Source organism: Triturus cristatus, chromosome 11, assembly GCF_964204655.1.
Source record: "Triturus cristatus chromosome 11, aTriCri1.1, whole genome shotgun sequence".
Lineage (NCBI taxonomy): Eukaryota > Metazoa > Chordata > Amphibia > Caudata > Salamandridae > Triturus > Triturus cristatus.
Genome location: NC_140594.1, coordinates 1,087,276,327 through 1,087,298,870, shown reverse-complemented (window position 1 = coordinate 1,087,298,870; position 22,544 = coordinate 1,087,276,327). Strand labels below are relative to the sequence as shown.

Sequence of the window (22,544 nt, the reverse complement as noted above, 5' to 3'; positions counted from 1 at the left end):
AGAACAACTAGAAGATCAAATCAAATCACTTGATTTGAAAGAAGACACTGAAAAAATTAGAAAATGTTGAGAGATGTTCTGAGTGCACACCAAGTTTACATTAGAGATAAGAAAATGCAAAACCTTAAGAGAGACGAGAATGATTATAGAGATGGCAGGGTATTCACTTCTGCCCAAACGTTTGATGATTTTACACCAAGAAAGGCAGAGAATGCACCAAATGAAGCAATACCTGTGGCCGCGACCTCAGCCAGTGAGTCAGATCTATCTAGTATCACTAGTGAAGTGAGTGATGCCCGCAGTGAAACAACGAAAACTGCAGGGGGAGGGGATAATACTACTGCAGCATCCTCTTTTTTAGCGGAAATAGTAAGGTACAGAAAGGGAACCAGGTCAGGTTTTTACAACAAAAAAAACACTGGAACAAAAGAACAAGACGAGGGGGAAGAAATAACAGCAAAAAATCAGGAAGAAAGGAGATCAACATCACCCTTTCAAAAGAACTAAATGCTGAGTGGGTGCTACACTTATAGGTGCATCTGTGTCTACAAATGCTAATGTTGAAGTTACAAGTAATGATATCTCAATTGTTAACTTGTCTCAACATGCATTATCTACTGTTGAACAAGAAGTACTCAAAGAGGGCTTGGGTTTTTGCCCTACATCCAAACCAGACTTCACTCAGATCCACATTGATCTGTTGAAATTTGTAGGTCGAATAACATTTAAAAAAATCTTTGATGCTAATCAGAAACCATGTACTATGACTATTTTTTCGGTAACTCAAAGTAGTAAAACGATTAAAGACATTAAAGATTTACAATTATTATTGTCATTGGATGTAAGCATGGGGTTCGCACCAACTATTAGTGAAATCTTGCAGAAACTAGATATAGATACGCAACTTGATGTAGATAGGGGGCTTAGAAATAAGTCTACATTCATACCCATATTACCATCAGATAATTTGATAGATTGCTTCTATAAGGCAGTAACAACTGAGTTGTATGTATTAAAAGACAAAGTTCATCACAGAAACACTAGATTTAAAGACAATCTTAGTAAAGATGAATGCACAGCATTACAACAATTATCCGGATATACGGATATGGTCATCAAAGAGGCAGATAAGAGGGGCAATATTGTCCTACTGGATACTGAATACTATATCAAGGAGATAGACAATCAGTTAATGGATAATAATGCTTACTGTAGAGTGCCCCATAATCCTTTGAAGGAAGTGACAGCCCTAATTGAGAAGAAATTGAGCTATTGGCTAAATTCCTGTCTGCTCACAGACTTGGAATTTAAATATCTCTTTAATCTAACACCACAAGCTGCATGTATCTGCACCTTACCAAAGATACAGAAGAACTGCACCTCACCACCGGGTAGACCCATTATTTCTGGAATTGGGTCACCAACGGAGCACATCTCAGAATACATGGACATATTCCTTCAACCTATAGTTCAAAATTTACCATCATTTATCTTAGATACTAAGGATTTATTGAATAAACTAGAAGTTAATATGGTTGGAAGAATTTACTTTTATTTCTCCGGATGTCAATGCGTTATCTACTTGCATACCGTTGGACAAAGGTATGGAGGCCCTCACTTACTACTTGTCTAAGCGTGATGCAACCTTATACGAGCATACACAAATTATATTGGATTTGACACGTATTGCTCTAGAAAATAACTTTTTCCTACACAATGGAAAATGGTTTAGACAATCTTCTGGGGTTGGCATGGGGTCAGCATTTTCCCCTTCTTTTGTGAACATCTAAATGGGCTTTTTTGAACACCATATTCAGAGAAGCTGCCCATTGAACATGATAGGATGTATCATGTATTGGGGACGTTTTATAGATGACATCCTCATGATATGGAATGGGGATGATGAAGCTCTTAAAATAATTTCTCCATCATCTCAATAACAATGTCTATAACTTAACGCTTACTAATCAGATCAGTAAGAGGGAGATCAATTTTTTAGGCATTACTCTCTATGTAGAAAATGACAAGATTGCATCAAAGCTTTACCATAAACTCACTGGTGTAATTCTGTATTGCACGCGGGGAGTGCACACCCTTATACACAAATTCAAGCAATCCCCTTTGGGGAAATGATGCAACTGAGGAGGAATTGCAGCAATGACACAACAATTGAGCAGGAACAGGATCACTTGAAATCTCGCTTTCTAAAAAGGGGCAATGATAGCACTGTTTTAGATAAAGCACAAAGGAAGATAAAAAGAAGTTGTCACACCAAGCTTTTAGATCAACTAGGAAAAATAAACCATAGAGGAACAACATTGCTTTTATCACACAATATAATTCTTGTTGTCAAAATATATGTAAAATACTACACAAGTATTGCCATTTATTAAAAATTGACAATAGTTTGGATCAATACATATCCAAAAAAACACAAATCATGTATAGTGGAGGAAGGACAATTATGAATAGATTATGTCCATCATATCTTCCTCCAAAAAAGACAGGGGAACTAACAACATGGTTCCCTAAGAGACCCATGGGTTTTTATAGATGTACTACATGCAGTGTTTGTCAATATGCTGTCAACAAAACATTGAGTTTCAGTTATAACACTGGACAGGTTCACAAAATTAACCAATTCATCAATTGCAATACTAAGTTTGTAGTGTATTGCATTGGTTGTCACTGTGGCTTCATTTATGTGGGGAGTACAATTAGGCCACTCAAGGAACGAATCCAGGAGCATATATGAGCAATTCGAAATGGTAACACAGACTATCCATTAGCTGCTCATTATAACATGATGCATGCAGCCTCTGAAATCAGAAAACTTAGTTTCCATGGTATTGCAGTGGCGGAGGGCAACACGCGAGGTGGAGATAGAGTTCTAGCATTGAGGAAACTTGAAATTAAATGGTTGATTAAACTTACATCTGTAGACCTAGGACTCAATGTGGATAGAGAACTGCATGTATTCCTTTGTGATTAATGTCATATTCAGCATAGGTAAACCATTACTCGCTGGAATTAGAGAACTATATGTGTTTCTCCTCGTTTGTTATGTTGCATCTGTGAACAGATACTGAAACATAATGTTCAACTTGACGTTCCTCCTAGGATAAGATCAATATTGGTGTAATTTATCCATGTCGATCCTAAAATGGTTTGTGAGTGGACACTACAATAGATTTATATGCCAAGAACCTGTCAGGATAGGACTAATTGTGATGACTTGACACTGTACTGTATGCCATGCATCTTGTCCTACCATGTCTCTCACTTTTACTATACATTTTCTCGTGCATGCTTTATTTGCACTCTATCACTTACCTCTAAAATCTGGTGAGCTTTGTTATTATTTTCGCTGGATTCTTTAGTTTTAGTTAGTAGTACCTCTGAATTTGTGTATGATTATACTAGAACACGTATTTTCTGTGCTCAGAACAGTGATAGTCTAGGAAGTTAGTAGTACCGCTGAATTTGTGTATCATTATACTAGAACACGTATTTTATGTGCTCAGAACAGTGATAGTCTAGGAACTAATATTAGATTGCACCTTAATGCAATCATGACAGTTGCTTTTACATTTGGCTTACTAGAATTGGCTGGCTGTTAAAGTAATAGTAACAATATAGGCAATAGGTAAAAAAATACCAGACATCGGTTTGTTTGATTTTATCATTATAAACAAGTAACAGCTTTTTGTGTTTATTTCTTTGCCATTATTTTTGTTTGCGATTTTACTATACTAGAAATTAAACAGGCAACAACCTAAATGGCTCGAGGGGAATGGTGTCTGATTTCTAAAACGTAATAAATGATCCCCTTAAGATGGCGCTACCACGAGGTGTGCATTTGCATACGTTTCAACAGAATGAGTTTCCCGAGAAGGATGCACACACACAGTGCCGTGAACAGAGAGCTGCATCGCGTTACGTCTGCCAAACTCCGGTCTGGTGAGTTATAACTTAGTGTTCCAGGACTCTTAAAGTTTAGAATTTGTGGGCTTTTGGATATGGGCCGTATGGACTACAATGTGTGTTGTGTCAATTTTATTTTGTCTAGTAAGGAGGTTTATCAAGTACTCCTCGCCGTGAACTGTTATCCGTAGGTGTATGGACTAAACACCACGCTTTGAGGACATATTATTGCATGAACATTTCATTGGTAAAAAGGGTAAATTAAGATATAATTCTAAGCAATATACACGGAATCTCTAACAACTTGTTGAACTCACTGTGAGATTCACTAATTGTCACGGGCCACATCTCATGTAAGGCTTAATGTGGGGTCCCTGTAGGACACTAAGTTAAATATAAATTCATCACTTTCGTCTGTGCTACGGAAATATATGTGGCTGTAGCATAAGGACCAGGGTTGGGTCTTTTTGGAATCTGAATGCCATTGATAGATTTTAATATACTTACTATTCATTTTGCATATATACTTGGCCTTAGAATAACAATATATTTTCTTTATTAGCGCATACTGTCTATATTTTTAGAATGTTTGCGCTAATATAGAACAGTAGGATGTGATACAGAGGCTGGTCTCTGAACACATGGACTATAAGTTAGTGATGTGTGTTTATCTCATTAGGACCTCTTTGGGTCTGACCATTGAGACTGTTCATTGCTCTATTTGATATCAGGCCAGGGTTTTTCATGTAATCGTTGTTCCCCTATTACAGACTCATTCTTTTAATTCCTACTGACTTTTGGATGTGGAATTGGGATGTCAGGATAGCTGTATTTAAAGGCCAGGGACGCCTGGACACGATATTGTCGAACTGTTGGGTTTTTTATATATACACTTTTATTTCTAAATATTTTGTCATGATTCATGTGCTATGTTTTCTCACAACTATATTCAGATGAACTATGGATTCTTCTCGGGTTCTTTACAACTCTATGAGTAGATTTCTTCTACTTGTATACACTTCTTTGCTGACTTCTCTTAAAAACTGTCTTTCCATGGGTGAAATCTTTGGTTACACTGAATTTATCGGTTTGGTTTATTTCTTTGACCTTTTTTTAAAAAAGCACTCTCTGCATCTTAATTTATATATGTCTTCTACTTGATATAGCCGTTTCCCACTATGATTCATCTGGCGGTTTTCTAGAGAACATGTAAATTAAAAATAAACTAATTATTTCCATCTTCTTACCAAATTGTACATATCCAGACAATGTGTATCATATTCTCATTCCAGCTTTGAAAAAGTCTTGTGATTAAGATGAAACACGTGTCGGCTGATGGTTATATTTTTATGTTTGGAAATGCCATTGCACAGCAGCTAGATGGATTATAAGTTAATACTATTGCTAGTTTTCTTTTAAATGAATGAACTGAAAAGTCTGTTGTTTATGTTCTTGTATGACTTTAAATACACTGAACTCGGAACCTATGGTCATGTGACCAAGAGCTCGTTTGCTCGAAACGCGTCATTTTGTTTGCCCGTAAAAAATAAAATATTGCAATTCAACTGGATTCGTGTGGCTCGTACTTACAGGAGATGAAGAATCTGTGAGCTGACAGAGAATATATATATATATATATATATATATATATATATATATATATATATATATATATATATATATATATATATATATATATATATATATATATTACCTACTGGCGGTCGCCAGTAGGTAGTTATAGTTAGGACCACGTTTCCATAGGAAATCCGCAACATTCTATTTTGAATAACTTTGGCGCCGGTCGTCGAATCCTCGCGAATTTTTCAAAATAGGTGGGGCGCTACGCTCCGCTCCTACCCTGAAAGTCTCGGGGGGATTCGTCAAGCAGGGGCTGAGATAAAAGGGGGGTCCCAAAACGCGTTTTTCCCATGCATTTTTCCATAGGACCTTTAGACAGGGCTACAACCCGAACGGCTGAACAGAATTACTTGAAATTTGGCAGAGAGGTAGTCCTCAGGTCAAGGAAGTGCCTTTTGTAGGTTTGGTGTAAATCTGTTCAGTAGATTCTGAGAAAATAGCCTTTAAATCAATATATATATCTGAGCCAGCTTACGGTGCGCTTACGGTACGCTTACCGTACGCGTACGGTGGCGTGCGCGAGCGCGATTCTGATTGGCTCTTAGATCTTAGTAAACATTCGAATCGGCCGAAACCAGGAAGCGGCGGCCGCCATTTTCTCTCTCGCACTGAGAGTGATGATGAAAATACAAAGCACAAAAACATGTAAAGGGGCTGTTTAGACAGCTCCCACACACATAGCCATGTTGAGGGAGTCCCCAAAGATCCCCCAAGGCCAAAAAACGAATTTTTTTTTTTTCGCTAATTTCGCCGATTACGCTTACCGTACGCGTACGGTAAAAAATGATATAAAAAAAAAAATTATCCACACTCTCCCCACCCCGTGAGCAATTGGTGGCCGAAGGCCACCAATTGTGCATGGCTTATAACTGATGAGATAAACTATAATATTTTTTTTTAAAAAAAATAAAAAAAAAAATTATCCACACTCTGTCCACCCCGTGTGCAAATGGTGCCCGAAGGGCACCATTTGTGCATGGCTTATAAAAATTACGAAAAATTAAAATATTACCTTTCAAAACGAAGTGCATCATATGTCCTCCATGTCCGCACGGTGCGCGAAGCGCATCGTGCGTACATGGCCCATCTAGCGTAACGTGGGCACGCGGTGCGCGTAGCGCACCGCGTGCACACCGTGCGTGCACGGCACTAACTGCGTAAAGTGGGCGCGCGGTGCGCGAAGCGCACCGCGTGCTTACTGTGCGTGCACGGTGCGCGAAGCGCACCATGCGCGCACGGAACGAACTGCGTTAAGTGGGCGCGCACGCCACGAATGGCGTAAAGTAACTTAGCATTTAAAAAACCCTACAAATTCACTGAAAAAACCATAGGTTTCACACACGTTATAGTTAGGAATTAGCATTTAAAAAACCTTGCAAATTCACTGAAAAAAACATAGGTTTCACACGTTATAGTTAGCGGAAATTTTACTGATAAAAAACCAATGAAATTCCCCCGTTATAGTTAGTGCAGGCAACTATAACTCACGCGACCGCAATCTTCTGCTGATGACATATGTGTCTTTATGAAAAAAAAATATTTGTAATATATGTATAGCTAAAAATGTATGGAAGAAGACATGGGCAGATAAGTGTCTAAATACAGTATTAGCATCAGCAGAGGATTGCGGTCGCGTGAGTTATAGTTGCCTGCACTAACTATAACGGGGGAATTTCATTGGTTTTTTATCAGTAAAATTTCCGCTAACTATAACATGTGTGAAACCTATGGTTTTTTCAGTGAATTTGCAAGGTTTTTTAAATGCTAATTCCTAACTATAACGTGTGTGAAACCTATGGTTTTTTCAGTGAATATATATATATATATATATATATATATATATATATATATATATATATATATATATATATATATATATATATATATATACATTTTTGTGTGTCGAAAGTATTCTATTGAAAAATGCATACAGATGATATTGTGATACAAGTGAAAAGGTATGCTTTCAATTCAATCATTTCAAATAGAAGATATACAAATTCCATATAGATAATATGAGATTTCCCACATCCACAACTGTAGAGGTACAATGAAATTTAAGAAATAGCGGTGAGACCACTAAGAGTACAGGGCCGCTTAGAGGATGAATCCATGGATGGAATCTAACATCATAGAAAAATGAGTGGGTTGTACATACCATAGCATTCCAACACTGTAGAGTGTCTATTATGGGATATGTATATCACCTTGAAGTATCTCCTAGATTACAATGAGAACCTCCACATAATTTTTTTAAATTATACTTATGCCCTCATTTCCTACTGATTTTGCATTGTTATGTTATGGCACATATGAGGGTAAATATAAGGCATAAATCATTCCTTTTATCTAAGGTACGTTTGATGTGCTGTTCATTAGCCTATTAACTACATCTCCCTCCATCCCTGCTCCTATGGCCTGTTAATGGAATAAGTGGTTTGCATCTTCTGCACTTACAGGATCTCCCCATTGGGCTGTGTTGCATCCTGCATTAAGGCATGCCCTGTGAGCCATTCCATCTAAACCTGTTCCTTGTGCCCCTTTATCTGGGCAGTCCCACTTTGTGACGTTTCTTCCTGCAAAGGCAGTTTTTGTCTCAATTGAAAGGTGTGTGCAATATTTGCACTTCTTTGGCTTGTGCAGCACACATGGAAAAAACAAAATGCCAAGGTTTGTTTATGTACAGGAAGGTTTCCCTTCCTGTACATAAACAAACCTTTTTTGAAGCAGCACACATGTAAGTTACAAAATGGCATTTTAGGTTTGTTTATGTACAGGAAGGGACACCTTCCTGTACATAAACAAACCTACCTGCTCGCAGACACCCTTGCACTCTGGTGCAAGGGGGCCTGAGTTGGCGTTAAGCTGTGAGACTTAGCGCCATTGCAGGGGAAACGCCAGGCTGCACCATATCCTTGGTAATATGGTGCAGCCTGGTGCTTCCGAAGTGGCCGTTAAGCCATGGAGGCTAACGCCTCTCACTGCCGCTTCCTAGATAATACGCCCCATACTATTAGTCTTTTTTGGCTTAGTTTCTATACTTTTCATTAAACAAGACCATCAATTTTCAGCAACCCTGTGATCTCTTTAAATACTCATTCACAGCACTTGCCTATTTTTCATTATTAACATTGTTTTATTCACTTTTCAAAACAAAATAAATTTGGGAAAAAACCTTCATACAATGCAAATCTAAAAACTACCTTGATCTTTTGAAACCGCACCATCAGCTTCAATAACAGTGTTTGCAATCATATGTCAGTGGGACTTAAAAGATGGGGACTTTCTACCAGCATTTCTCAAAAGACCTTGCAGGCGATGAAATTGAATGATCACCCACTACCAAGCTAGCAGGACATTATCATAAAGCACACACAAATGCTCAAACTAGTTAAGGTCAGAGTTGAGAACTTTGGTTAAATCAGTGCTGATCTAAACCCCAATTTCATTAACTGCTAATGATGTATATCTACACAAAATTACTAAATATGAAGGATTTTAAGAGTAACTGAGCATTCATTGACTACTTACAGCATACTTAGAAATATCAGCTAGATAGCTTACAATGTAAGCTCAGTTAATGCTTTACTAGTCAGTCTTAATGAAAGATCAACCTTGGTGAGCGTTAGTTGCAGTTGAGCGCTTTAATTGGCATGTCAGTTTTGATTGAGTTTGGCTCAGTTTATTACAGTAGAATACTCCTGGTTGAGGCTCTGTTCATTTTTTTTTATAGCAGACGATGTAATGGACTGAACTTCAAGCCCTTCTTGGAATCTTCTGCTATGCTTTTAATGAGACAGCACTGATACTTCTTGTGGTGGCCGATTGGTTGTACCTTGTCACTTCAGATGTTCTACTGAGAAATCATATCAGTTCATGGGTAACATTACTATTTCTACCACTCTGAAATTGAAGGGCGTTCCATTCAAATAATTAAGCGCAGTATTACTCTGAAAATCTACACGTCACATTTTTGTACACCTAGCTAGGCCTACTTTAACTGTAACTCACAACCAAATCAAATCAAATCAAAAATAAGTTTATTATGACCAGCTGATCTTTAAACCACATATATCATCATAAAACAGCTAAAAGTACAATAATTAAGGTTTGTAAAAGTACCTAAAACCAAAAGTTCATTATTTCTCATTAAAAAAACTTGTTTCCATAGTATCATACTATGAACCAGGTCCAAATACATAAAAGTTCAATGTTTAGAAAATACATAAAATAATTAAAATTGACCAATTTGACTCCATGGGCCACTCTTTCCATTTCCTTATTCCATTAGAAATCTCTTAGCTACTTGGACAAACTTCGCCAAAGCAATTGCAATGTCAAAGAACTGCATGTCAATGAGAAACTCGATTACTTGCGTCCTTGACCTTATTCCATATTTTTTAAAAACTGGCCTTAAAATCAATCACCGTACAGATAACAATTTTTGGCAATCCATTACAATATGGACACAGGTACATTTTAAGCCTATCCCGCATGTACATTTACCTTTATCATCCATTAATATGCTTTTTATTTTCTCATTTGAACGTGCGGGATTAATGCCTATTCTCACCTTTAGCAATTCCAATCTCAACCAGTGATTCGGTACAGTATCTAAATACGGATACCAGTTATCATTTCTCCAGCTATTTAACATAAAATGCACAGACTCTTTTTGTTTCAGGTAATCCATATCAATTTATCTAGATTTTTCATTTCCCAAGGTTTTTAAATCACTCTTCTGTCCTTCAATACATAACGACTCCGAGTCAATTTTCACCTTTAAATTATCACAAATGGAGTGGAGTTTCTTTCTAGTAGCTTTTGCCCAATTCAGTTCACTCTGTTGGATCTCCCTCCTACACCAACAAGACACTTTCTCCTCCTCTCCTGATCCTAGCCGTTTCCAAAATCTACATAGATTTACCTGGACTTGTATGTTTCATGCAGGCCAATCTAGTTCTAAACTCACAACCAACATACAGTACACTAAACACATTTTCAACTGTGACACTAAAGAAATATTATCATAGAGGTTAACCCATTGCCCTTAAACCATAAACCCTAAACTCCAAAACCTGCACCTTTTGCCTCAAACCATTAACCTACTCCCTTAATCTCTAACCCTTAACCCAATAATTTTACCCCATAACAATACCCTTAACCCTGTCCTCTAAACGCTAAGCATTCAACCGTTAATCTCATAACCCATAACCCTTTGACAAATAACACCTACACACCAAAACCATCACCCTTAACCATTTAGCCCCAAATTATGACCCTATGTTGTAAATCCTTAACCCCTAACCACATACCCTTATCTGTATACCCCATACCCTTTCTCTTTAACTATATATCTTCATAGAAAATATATTATTATTTTGGCACAGGCAAGTGCCAGCAGTGCTCATGTACCCTTATTTGGAATGTACCACAACTTCTCAGCAGTTCTGTTTTATTTTCGGAAAGTTTTTTCTACAGAGACAGGAGATGTTTCTCTTTGCAGTCTCACACCATGTCATTGGCGGTAGTCTTAGCCTTACGTTTGCCGGGGCAGTAACACCACCTCCCAGCATGGCTGCGGTATTTATCGGGGTAATTAAAAGACTTTCGCTAATGTCCATCTACTTTTATTGGACCAGGAGCACTAGTTCTCAGCGGTGCTACATTAACTTTAATAAGATAGTGCCATTGGTTTTCACCAGTGATGCTTCATGTTTAAAGAGAGTTTACTTCCCTTGAGGGTATTCATGGGCGCCTGTAGGGCAATTCAAAATAGTTTACAATGAAGCTGGAAACAAGTGGATATAGATTCCAATTTCCATGACAAACTATGAGCACTGCACAGAAGCGGTGCTCTGCTTGTAATTTAACACTTACTGTGTCACTTAAAACTTGTTGGGTGGCCCATCTGCATTCCAGATCAGCTGAGGCTGTGACCCCCGCTATGGTGGACCATCTGATATATTTTGAGATCCCCACCCATTTGGTGGGGATCTCACTTTAACAAAACCAATGGTGTGCAAGATTGGACTGGCCGTAGCGGGCACATTGCGTTTCCCCGGTGAGCCACCAGGATGGGGGCCGGGTTTTGACCCCTGGGGGGCTACTTCTGTTCCCGGGGGCAGTTTTGCAGCATAGCTGCAATATCGCCCCCCTGTATCAAAAGAATCTACTGTGTTTTCCATGCCCCTAACCCCCATGGCCGGTCTGACTAATTACCAGGGCCGCTTTGCGTTCCCAGTCTGGCCCTGCTGGTGTGGCTTTTACTCTGAAAGCTGAACACTTTGGTGAATGGGCATTAAGTTGTTTCTCAAAAATGTGAAAGCGTTGGCCATGGCATCAAGCATTGTGCAGGTCCATTGTGAAAATCACCCTGCCTGAAAAGCGGGGAGGGGGGAAGGGAGCATCACCTTGAGCTAGCAGCTCAGTGGGGGATGGGCCATAGATGCCGATCAATTATGCTTCATCAAACATAGAAAGAGCTTTCATAACATTTTAAAAGTGACATACCTAGCAGAAAAGCCCTGTCAAATACAAGTACCAGCCATGCTAGCCAGCCTAGACACAAAAAAGCATTTGATTGAGTCAGCTAGAAATTACTTAAATAAGTTCTAGAAGAGAGAGAGATTTAGGACACAAAATGGAAGTTTGGATTCAATCTGGATATAAAGATCCAGAATTAGCTAAAGAGACAAACAGCACAGGGAATTGTCCTACAGAGGGGCGTAAGACAAGAGTGCCCATTTTCCCCCTTCTGATCGCTCTAGCAGTAGAGTACCGGGCAATGAAAATACTCATTAAGCCCAATATTTGGGGAATTCCATTTGGAGGAGGAAATCATAAGATATGCCTATTTGCTGACTACATCGTTTTAACACTCACCAAACCAAGAAACATTTCTACCAGAGTCAATATGTGTTTTAGAAAAATTCCAATGGTAACCAGGCTTCAAAATAAATAAAGAAACATCAGAAATACTAATTCTCACCTTCCCAAGGCAAACAATTGAAGCAATGAATGCCCCCTGCCCATAACGGGGAAGATAAATCCATTAAATATATGGACATAGCCTCAACAAAAAGACTGGATGCATGAACAGGATTCAGTTGTGCATTAATACACCAACATAAAATGAGAATTGAACAGAGGGCGATCGCTACACATATATATAATGACCGCGCTTGATAAATGTCATAAAAATGAACATCCATTGCTTAATTTGTGCCGGTGGTTTCCGGTACTTAGCACTGGCACTTATTTATTGTTATTGTTATTGTTATTGTTATAGTGGGTTTGTATAGCGCCTGGGTCACCTGCAGGTCTCAGGGCGCTTTGACCACAGAACATAACATCCGGGATATCGAAAAGGGGGAGTACTTAGGCTGAGCTGAGTGCTGTTCTGAACAAATTTGTCTTCAAGGCTTTCCTGAAACGGAGTAGATTTCCCTCCTTTCGGAGTGTCTCAGGCAGGGCGTTCCAGAGGTTCGGTAGTAAAACCGAAAAGGATCTCCCTCCCATTGTGGACAGTTTAAAACGAGGACATACAAGGAGATTGGCATCAGCGGACCTGAGATTTCTTTCCGGCCTATATATCTCGATCCGCTCCTTGATATAGGTCGGGGCCTTCCCATAGATGGCTTTGTGGGCTATACAAAGGCTTTTAAAAACGGACCTCTGTCCAATTGGCAGCCAATGTAGACTTTTTAGTAGTGGAGAGGCGTGCGTTCTCCGCGGAAGGTTAAAAATAAGTCTTGCGGCGTCATTTAGGACTACCTGAAGTCTGTTTGTCAGCATTTTTGGCAGGCCTAAGTAGAGCGCATTGCCATAGTCAAGTCTAGATACTATGGTAGCTGAGACCACAGTGCGTAGCATCGACTGGGAGAGGAGAGGGACTAATTTGCGCAACTGTCTTAGAAGACCTGTACAGGTGCCAACCACGGTAGAAACCTGGTTGGTCATTGAGAGGGCACTGTCCAATTTAATACCCAGACTTTTTACCGTGGCTGCTGGCTGTGGAGTTGGGCCCAGCTCCTGGGGCCAGTACACATCACTCCAGGAGGAGCACTTGGATGGTACTACCAGCACCTCTGTCTTTTCGGGGTTAATTTTAAGCTGGTTGGTGGACATCCAGTTGACCGTGTATCTAAGAATGTCCTGAGCGTGGGACTGGGCTTGTGCTGTGTCACCTATGCCCAGCAGCAACTGTGTGTCGTCGGCATAGTTGAACACCCGGCAGCCCATCCCCGCTAGTGTATGAATCAGGGGCTGTAGATATATGTTGAACAGGAGTGGGGATAGAGCTGAACCCTGGGGGACGCCGCAAGTCAGACTTCCCACTCCTGATACATTATCTCCCATCTGGATTCTCTGGGTTCTCCCAGATAGAAATGATTCCAGCCACCGGAGGGCTAAGTCCTGAATTCCAAACCCAGCTAGCCTATTCAACAGAATGGAATGGCTGACAGTATCGAACGCCGCTGATAGGTCTAACAAAATCAGGGCGCTCGGTCTTTTACTGTCAGCCATCCTTCTGAGATCGTCCAGCACCGAGAGCATGACCAACTCGGTGCTGTGATGTGCACGGAAGCCTGCCTGCCTCTCATGGAGTAGATGGTTAGACTCCAGATAGCTTGACATATATTTTAGTACATGTTGCTCAAGTACTTTAGACAGGAAGGGCAGCTGGGATATGGGTCGATAGTTTTTTAAGACATTGGGGTCTGCCCCCACCTTTTTCAGCAACGGTCTTACACGAGCTTCCTTGAAGCTAGTGGGGAGCCTGCCAGTGCTCAGCGATTTATTCAATGTAGTTAGGATATGGTCCTCTAGGATTGGACCTGCCAGGCAGAAAATACTTGGAGGGCATGGATCTGCTGGGGAGCCGGATTTTGTCTTTCTCATCAATGATTCGAGGGTTAGTGAATCTATGGGGGGAAATGATGATAGGCAGCTGGCAGTTGGATTTAGAGCGATATGCTGCTCAATTGGGCTGCACCCCATGCTTTTTATTTCGCACATGATAGTATCGACCTTATCCAGAAAATATTTCTGGAAAGTATCGCAGTCTATGCTACTTTCTGCATCCTGGGCTCTTTTTGTTAGTTCCTTCAGGATTTTAAATGTTTCCTTTTGAACATTGTTCGCCCTATTTATACGGACCTCATAGAATGCAGCTTTAGTTGTCCGAATAGATTTTTTGTAGCTACGAAACGCCGTCTTGTATTGTTCACAAGTAACTGTATCCTTATTCCTCCTCCAGTTTCTCTCTATATTACGCAGGGCCTTCCTTTGGTCCCTCAAGGCAGATGTGAACCAAGGGGCTCCCTTTTTCCCACTATTTTTTGTTTGAAGTTTCTCAGGGGCTATCTGATCAATGGCCTTTACCAGATAGTCCATCATGTTTTTACAATCCTGATCTACATCTTTATTAAGTATTATTGGCTGGACAGTACCTCTAAGTGATGTAGTCAGTGTATGTTGGTCTACATTTTTCCACTGCCGGGTCATTCTGGTTTTCGGTTCTGGGCGTGGGAGTATGGTACCTAGAGGGATATCACAGTAGATCAGGTGGTGATCTGACCACATACAGGGTCTGGTCTACACCTGAGTGCCAACTCACAGTGATTACACAACGTGTGTAGTGTTGCACAATAAAATTGTCTGTTCACCCTCTGTCCCCCCAGTAAAGAGCTGAGCAGATGAACCCATGCTATCAGTCAGTGTTGCTGGTGGGCGGGCCACTGATTCGGCTGGATTTGGACCTGTGCAGCTACGACACCCGTGGCAGAATGCGTAAACTCAGTAAAAACTCCAGGCCATCTTATCATCATGAGCAGCGGCGGCCACCACAGGTAAGCACGGTGGGGCTCGGCGGGGGGAGGCGGGGTGAGAGGGGGCAAGTCGATAGATGACACAATAGGTAAAAATAAATAAATAAATAAATCCTATTCTGTTGTCTGTCGACTTGCCCCGCCCCGTCCCATGGCCCCACCTGCTCCTCTGCACTGGCCACGACTGATCATGAGGCACACATGCACTGCGCCCCGGCAGTCCGGCACTATTAGTTGAAGTAGCAGCTTGTCATACAGTGTGCAGCAGCAGGCCTATTGGCCTATTAATAAAGGCAGGAACCCAGTAAGTAACCAACGCTGCTTTTTCTTGAGCATGGTACATAGGTCACTGAACGGTGGACTCTGCTTGTTCGCAAATGTTTTCTGTCCAAAGTTTCTTCACGGTCACCTGAAAGGTGGCATCTGTTAATTCTGGAATGTTCTGTGTCTATCATCTCTCCACAAGTCAATGAAAGCTTTGATCTGCTTGTTCTGGAAGCCTCAGTCTGAGGCTGACGCTGGGTGATGCAAGTTTGTTTTGCAATGTGTGACAGGCCAATAAGTAGCAAAGACAAAGGATATAATTGGTCTATGCTGGAGAGAGATATTGGATGTCTGTGCAAATTAATGATCCCCAGCACTCAGGCCAAGAGCCCAATAAGGAGAGATATAAACAGAGCGAAGGGAAGTGTAGGGGCAGGACGGGTCCTCGCACTTCCCTGGTGCAAGCTCCTAACACTACCCTCAGGTGCCAGCCTATCACACTGCCCACCTATGCCAACTTGTCACACTGCTTATCACTGCCAGTCAAAGGAGTATCCAGAAAATGAAAATACCACCCTATATGATCAGCCCTATAAGGCACCACCGTCCCTGGAGGTTCTCAGGGAAGTTAGTGCTCAGGTGGTCTGCTTCTAGAAACCTTTTGTAATGGCTAATGATAAAATAGGGTTTTAAAGAATTTCCCCAAACAAAAAATGGCTTCTTAATACACGCCCATAAAATATTACAAAATCTATTTCCAGTGTGCTTTCTCCACTTCTGCTTTCATCTATGTTTTTTTCCTTTTCTCAATTTCATACCTTTTGTTTCCTTTCGGTTTCTGCCTAGCGCTTTCTTTCCTTCTTCACAGTTTTCATCCTTTCTCTGTCTCCATTGCTGTTGCTCCACTGCCAGTTCTCAACCCACCCTGTTAGCTCTTGCATTTTATTTATCAGCGTAGGCATAAACAATAGGAAGAAGGGAGCCCATGAAGCAGTAATTATAGGTGTCCCCTTACAGTGCATTAGTATTTTTAGCCAATTTATTCCAAAATTGTGCACTTTTTTTCCCCCATTTTTTTTCAAATAATTCCTGGGCGGGGGGAACTTTCTATCAAAACTTTATTTGAAGATGGCTCCTTTGCTGAAATTTAGATCAGCAATTACATCTTGCTTTCAGCAGTGTCGGTTGAGGTCTGTGGGTGGAGACAATAAAGTAAATGGGTCCAGCCAGTGGAATTGGGTGTGGTCTCCCAAAAACATTTGAGCACCTGCACTTAATATTTTACAAATTAAGCACCGTGAGAACATCCTTTCTTGTCTGCTGTAGCTGTTCCAAACCGTCTTAGTAAAAATTCTGGAGGTGGAGCTGATAACATTACAAAAAGAGCACAATGTTCATCTGGGCATAAGATAGGCCCAAAGTAACTGCAAAGATATTGAAAACCTTAAGAGAAAAGGGAGGCTAGAGATGACCAGACATTCTAACATATTACAGAGCCAGGGGTGTAACTATCATTGATGCAGCAGGTGCATTGGCACCGGGGACCAAAGACCTGAGGGGCTCATTGAACCATGACAATTGCTGTATTTTTCTACCACACCAGCACTCAAGGAGGCTATATTCCTTACTTGCACTACTGTCAATAGTACCCACACTTTGCTACTGTACAGAGCAGCTCAAGTGAATGGACCTCTAGAAAAACAGAGAACAAATGGGTACCTATGAACATGGCAGTATTGGGAAGACCTTTATAGGGCTTAGAATGGTTAGAAAGATCACAAAGACCCCCAAAATACCTAGCTAGCCATTCCTGAGAATACTGTCTGAGACATAGGACAAACTAAAAAAAATCAAAGAAGGGATTTGGCAAGCTATAAGTCCCTAAACACAGAAACCCACTAAAATTCCAAATGAACGCGGGCTGCCCTTGCAGTTGCCCTCAAGACTTGAAGAGTCGGGGAAGGTCTAGTACTACCAGACGTATTCAAACAACGCAAAACTAAAACCTTCAAGACATGAAAAAAAAACTTTGGAGTGCGTGAACCGAACCGATTACAATATCTACAAGTTGGAAATAGATCATTGCAGTATCAGGACAAGGTGGGGGCAATAAGAGAACTTTACCCTGTGGAGAAGTTCACTCAAATACATCTGGGCTCCAAAGTGCTTTATAAAGTGATGAAAGAAAAAGTGGGGATTGAAGATAAAATGCACATTGACTTATTTCTGAAAAGAAGTGGGCGACAGTATAGCGAGACATACCAACGATGTTTATAAGTATGCGATAGAGGACATTAGCATATAAAACACTGAACCAGAGGCACTGATCTCAAGATTGGCTACACAATGTATATCCCTCTAGCTCAGGTATGTGCAGTAAGTCAGACATGGGTACATTCAAACTAATTTCGTGGACCTGTCCACATCTCAAGAAGTTTTGGAAAGAAATGCTTAGTCGCATCAACGGAGGGTTGAGTGTTCCTATTCCAGGTGGCCCAGGGGTAACACATCTGGAACTAGGAGTAATTACTAAAGCAGACAGGTTACTAATGAGACAGATGCCGGGAGCATCATGAATGCTCGTAATGGGCTACTGGAAATAAGCACCAGGGTTGGTTAATGATCCCTTAAACTGTGGTAACTTCTAACAAGTGAAAAATTGGCACATGAGCCATCACAAGTTTGCATAGAGCTTTATCCGGTGTGGGCAAAACAGTTCAGAAAGTTTTTATTGATAGAAACAAGGGTGTCAATACATCATAATTCACAATATTAAAGCACATGAGCTATCATGATAGAGAAAAATATGTAAGATCTAAGCCCTCATTTGACTCCCAACGAAGTTGCTTGCTTGGCCCCACCTAAATTAAAACCATTACAACTTTCTGTAGAAGATTAAAACCAGAGACAATGCTGGAGAAATAACATTGTAGACATTCAGTGAGAAGAACATGGTGCAACAGGTAAAAGAATAGAATAGGTGGCACACGCGAGAGGCAATGAACAAGAAGGGAAGAGAAGTTCTGGGGGCTGGGGGAGAGTCCTGTTTTCATTTAAAAAGATGGATGAATGTAATGATGAGATGCATTTATTGTTTGACAAATAAAAAGATGAGAAATAAAAGAAATGATCTTGAAAATGCACCAAGGCATAAACGATATATGCGGATGCAGAGTGTTATATGCTATTTATTTCCATTGCTGAGGGATGGAAAGGGAGTCCTGGCCCACTCTAGGCTTCACCTCATGAGTCATGGCCACTCGCCATTTTCAACAAGGGTGATAAATAGCTTATTACACTCTGCATATCTGCATATAAACCATTTAATCACAATAAATGTGCCCCAACACATTTTATTTGGAACAACTCACTACAGAATCTACCATCTCATACTATAGTGCAAAGGTCAAATCCCATGTTACTACCACAGTAAAGGTTACAGCCATCTTCACATGATCAGCCTATGCAATAAGCCTGTGCTATTGTTGTACCTACATACCAGCATGGATTATTACTAAACAGACAAAACAGCATAAAATGGACCATACATGCAGATGCGCACTGTGTAAAAAATGTTTTTATTACCAATGCTGAGGGAGGAGAGGGGGAGCAAATCCCAATCGAGGCTCTGCCTCTCATGAGTCAAGGCCCTCCCCACACTCAACAATGGTAATATACACCACATTGCACTCTGCGCGCGTACATCACATATTGGCATTTTGTCATCATGCACATAATATGATGTATTTTTACAGCACAAGTGTACATATATATATATATATATATCTTCAAAACAACTCGGCAAAGTCCCCACCAGTGTATCCACGGCACAGAGGGAGTCCACAGCAGCTCACTTAAGGTACTTTTTTTATTCCTTTAACACCATGTGCAAAACAAAAAGGACGGTTGACGCGTTTCGGCAGATGCCTTCAACTGGACCATATATATATATATATATATATTTATTTATTTTATTTAGGCTGTCGACCCGTAAATGTTTTACAACCATATTACAATCACATAAAACAATGTTTAAAAATCCTCAATTTACCAAACATTAGAGATATTGTAATAATTAATAACATAAATCTGGTATCATCTCCAGTCAGTGCTGGGAAAACTCCTATAAGAATTACAATCAGTTAAAACAATCATACTTATACATTAAATAAATTCATATCTAGGACAGCGATCAATCATTTTAACCAATCTTGGATGATTCATTTAAGAAATAGTTAGACATACAGTTCCAATATATTTGCTTAACACCATCTAGATCTTTAATATATTAATACCTTAATTAGCTTAATCTATAACCATATGCTAGCTCAGTTATCAATATATTAATATCGCGATTGTTTCAAGCAAGTGTACCAAATACGTTTCTACATCTTATGAATTTTGTTTTCTCTGACAATTGCATTATTTATCTCTTAAAGTAGATTCTTCATCCTCGGACTACATATGTGTGTGTTTTTCTGCCTCAACCTTGTTCTTACTGACTACAGACATTGTCCCACTAACACACCACACATTAATGTGGTTCTGTTTTAAAGTCTGTGTAGTTGTTTTGTGACCAATACATCCATTTTCTGGGCTAATTTGCATCTTCACAAATGAAGAAGCCAGTCTGTGACCCTCAGAAAACGAGCTCTGCCTGTCTGTGAATTGTGAGGCTAACTGGTTGCCGTGTGCGTGCTCTCACATGCTGCCCTGGACTGCCCAGTGACAAGTGAGCGTTCACCTTTGCCACCAGAAAGTTGTTGTTCCAGCCCTGTCTACATATCCCTGCTTCCAGGAAGAGGGCTGCAGAGGGGCAGAGGACGAGTCAGCACTGAGAAGTGCTTATCACAGACCCTGTGACAGGCAAACAATTGTGGCCAGCAGGAATTCCGTGAGCTTTGTACATTTATTTATAGAATTCATTGTAGGAAAAATGAACTTTATAAAGTCGCGTTTATGGCTTAAAATGCTCAAATTGGCACATAACAGCAAATAAATGGACTTTAAACGTACAGGAATGCTAACACAGTTCGGCATTTTGGGATTATTGCTCAACTCAGTTTACAATAGTCAATAAGTGACTGATTAGCCACGTATGTTCCCCTGTAATTCGGAAATGTCGGGGGAAGGGTTGGAACAGTGCTTTAAATGGGCGGGGGCTAACAGGTACTCAGTACAAGCACGTCTTCAATTTTGCGGCTCTTCTCTGCACTGATCCAATGCTTTTAATCAGAGTGCCAGCACTTCTCAGAAGGAAACAGGTACTCTGGGCCAAAGAGTAGCTGCACTTTTATATTTCCAGTTCAAGCACTGGGTGGAAAAGAGGTGAATGCTTATTCATTATGAAATCCAAAATGTCAACACCTTGCCTTACCTGAGATTGTGTACACTAAAATAAAGTTCTAAATATACATGCATAAATAACAAAATCAAATCCAACCTAACGTGGCTCTGAATGCGCCTCGATCATCGCTGGCAAGTGAGAGAGGCGCTGTAAGAATGAAAGAAAGACAGTACCTTTTCGTTTTGCATTTTGCTGTCCATTGTCCCCCTGCTCCACTCTGTCCACCTCCAGGCCAGTGAGAGACACCAGCAGTTCGTGCAGCTAGGTATATCAGTTGGGGGAGGAAAGGGAGGGGCCTGGGGGAGGGGTCAGCAGCCACAACTCTAGAACTAGTCGTGAGTTTGTATTAATAAATGCTCGTAGATAATAATTTTACATAAGACCATGCTATGTTGGGAAGAGAGGATTTAGTTGCAGTCTCCTTAACACCGTGATCTGTCCAGTTAGACCTGTGCTTTGGGGACACTTTTAGAGCTGCAGGGAGAGATTGGTGTAAACTTCGTGTTTTTGCTGAACTTTGAGATTATTTTTGTCTGTACTTTTGTAAATAGCGCGAACTAGAGGTATTGGGGCGCTTTACACAAGGAAAAAAAATTACACACACGGTCGCATTCATTTATTACTAAGGCATGGGTGAATTATGTGATATGCCCAGAATCACAGGCTGTTTATTGAACCGACGCCAAGACTCAAATTTGGTTTCCATGTTCCAAAGTCTCCTGCTCTGTCCGCAACGCACACACTCTCCTATTTGTTTCATCTCAAGAAAAACAAATGGATTAGACTTTAACAAAAGTAAAACTTTAACTTGGAGAGAAACAGATGTCACTGAGCGGAGAAAAGTTGTATGTCACTCGATGCAGTCACCATTTGACCACATTTAAGGCACTGCAATACATTGAGCGCCATTCCATTTAGCGTTTTGTGCATCTCACTACCACTTTTTTTCTTTTAGAAGTGCAAAGAAAGGTTGATTAATCGATTTATCCGGAAATCAATTTTCTAAACCGCCATAGTTAATAATTGCCAGCACACCCGCGGATCGATACTTTCAATTCGCTGTCTGCATCGGCTGCTTCTGTCATTGAGTCGCAGGGCTGTCACGTGGGTGTACGTCACAGGATGGAATGCCTGCCTCGGAGATTAGCATCTTCCCCTGACCCAGGATGGGAGGTGTCCACTCGCGCACGACCCCCCTCAGGGCGTGAGGACAATGGGACCGTGGCAAAGCTGCTCCTGGGCTCTACCTTAGTAAACACCGACAGCACCCCGCCGTAAAAGAACAAACACAACTGAAGAAACTACTCTCTGGAAGTGACTGAGAGCGAAATAAGATTGTAGCTGGCAATATTGATTGAACAGGTATAATATAACAATTTGACTTTTTATATGGCGCTTCACAAAGCGCTTCTGCAGTTTCTAAGCGTTCTGAAATCACAGCTGTCACTTAACAAATGTAGGAGCACTCAGTTTATCTGCGTCGGAAGGTATGAATACCGATCCGGTCTTGACGGGTTTGAACTCCTTTTTTAGCA

General features: G+C 40.6%; 1 protein-coding gene across 1 annotated transcript in view; it reads right to left on the bottom strand.

The window, feature by feature from the left end:
* Window positions 1–21,275, bottom strand: part of SLC2A2 (solute carrier family 2 member 2) — a 175,315-nt gene extending 154,040 nt beyond the window's left edge. The window contains exon 1 of the mRNA XM_085635463.1: window positions 21,183–21,275. Coding sequence (XP_085491589.1) covers window positions 21,183–21,209 — 27 coding nt within the window. The 5' untranslated portion in view covers window positions 21,210–21,275. The remainder of the gene's footprint in view (window positions 1–21,182) is intronic.
* Window positions 21,276–22,544: the final 1,269 nt, after the last annotated feature.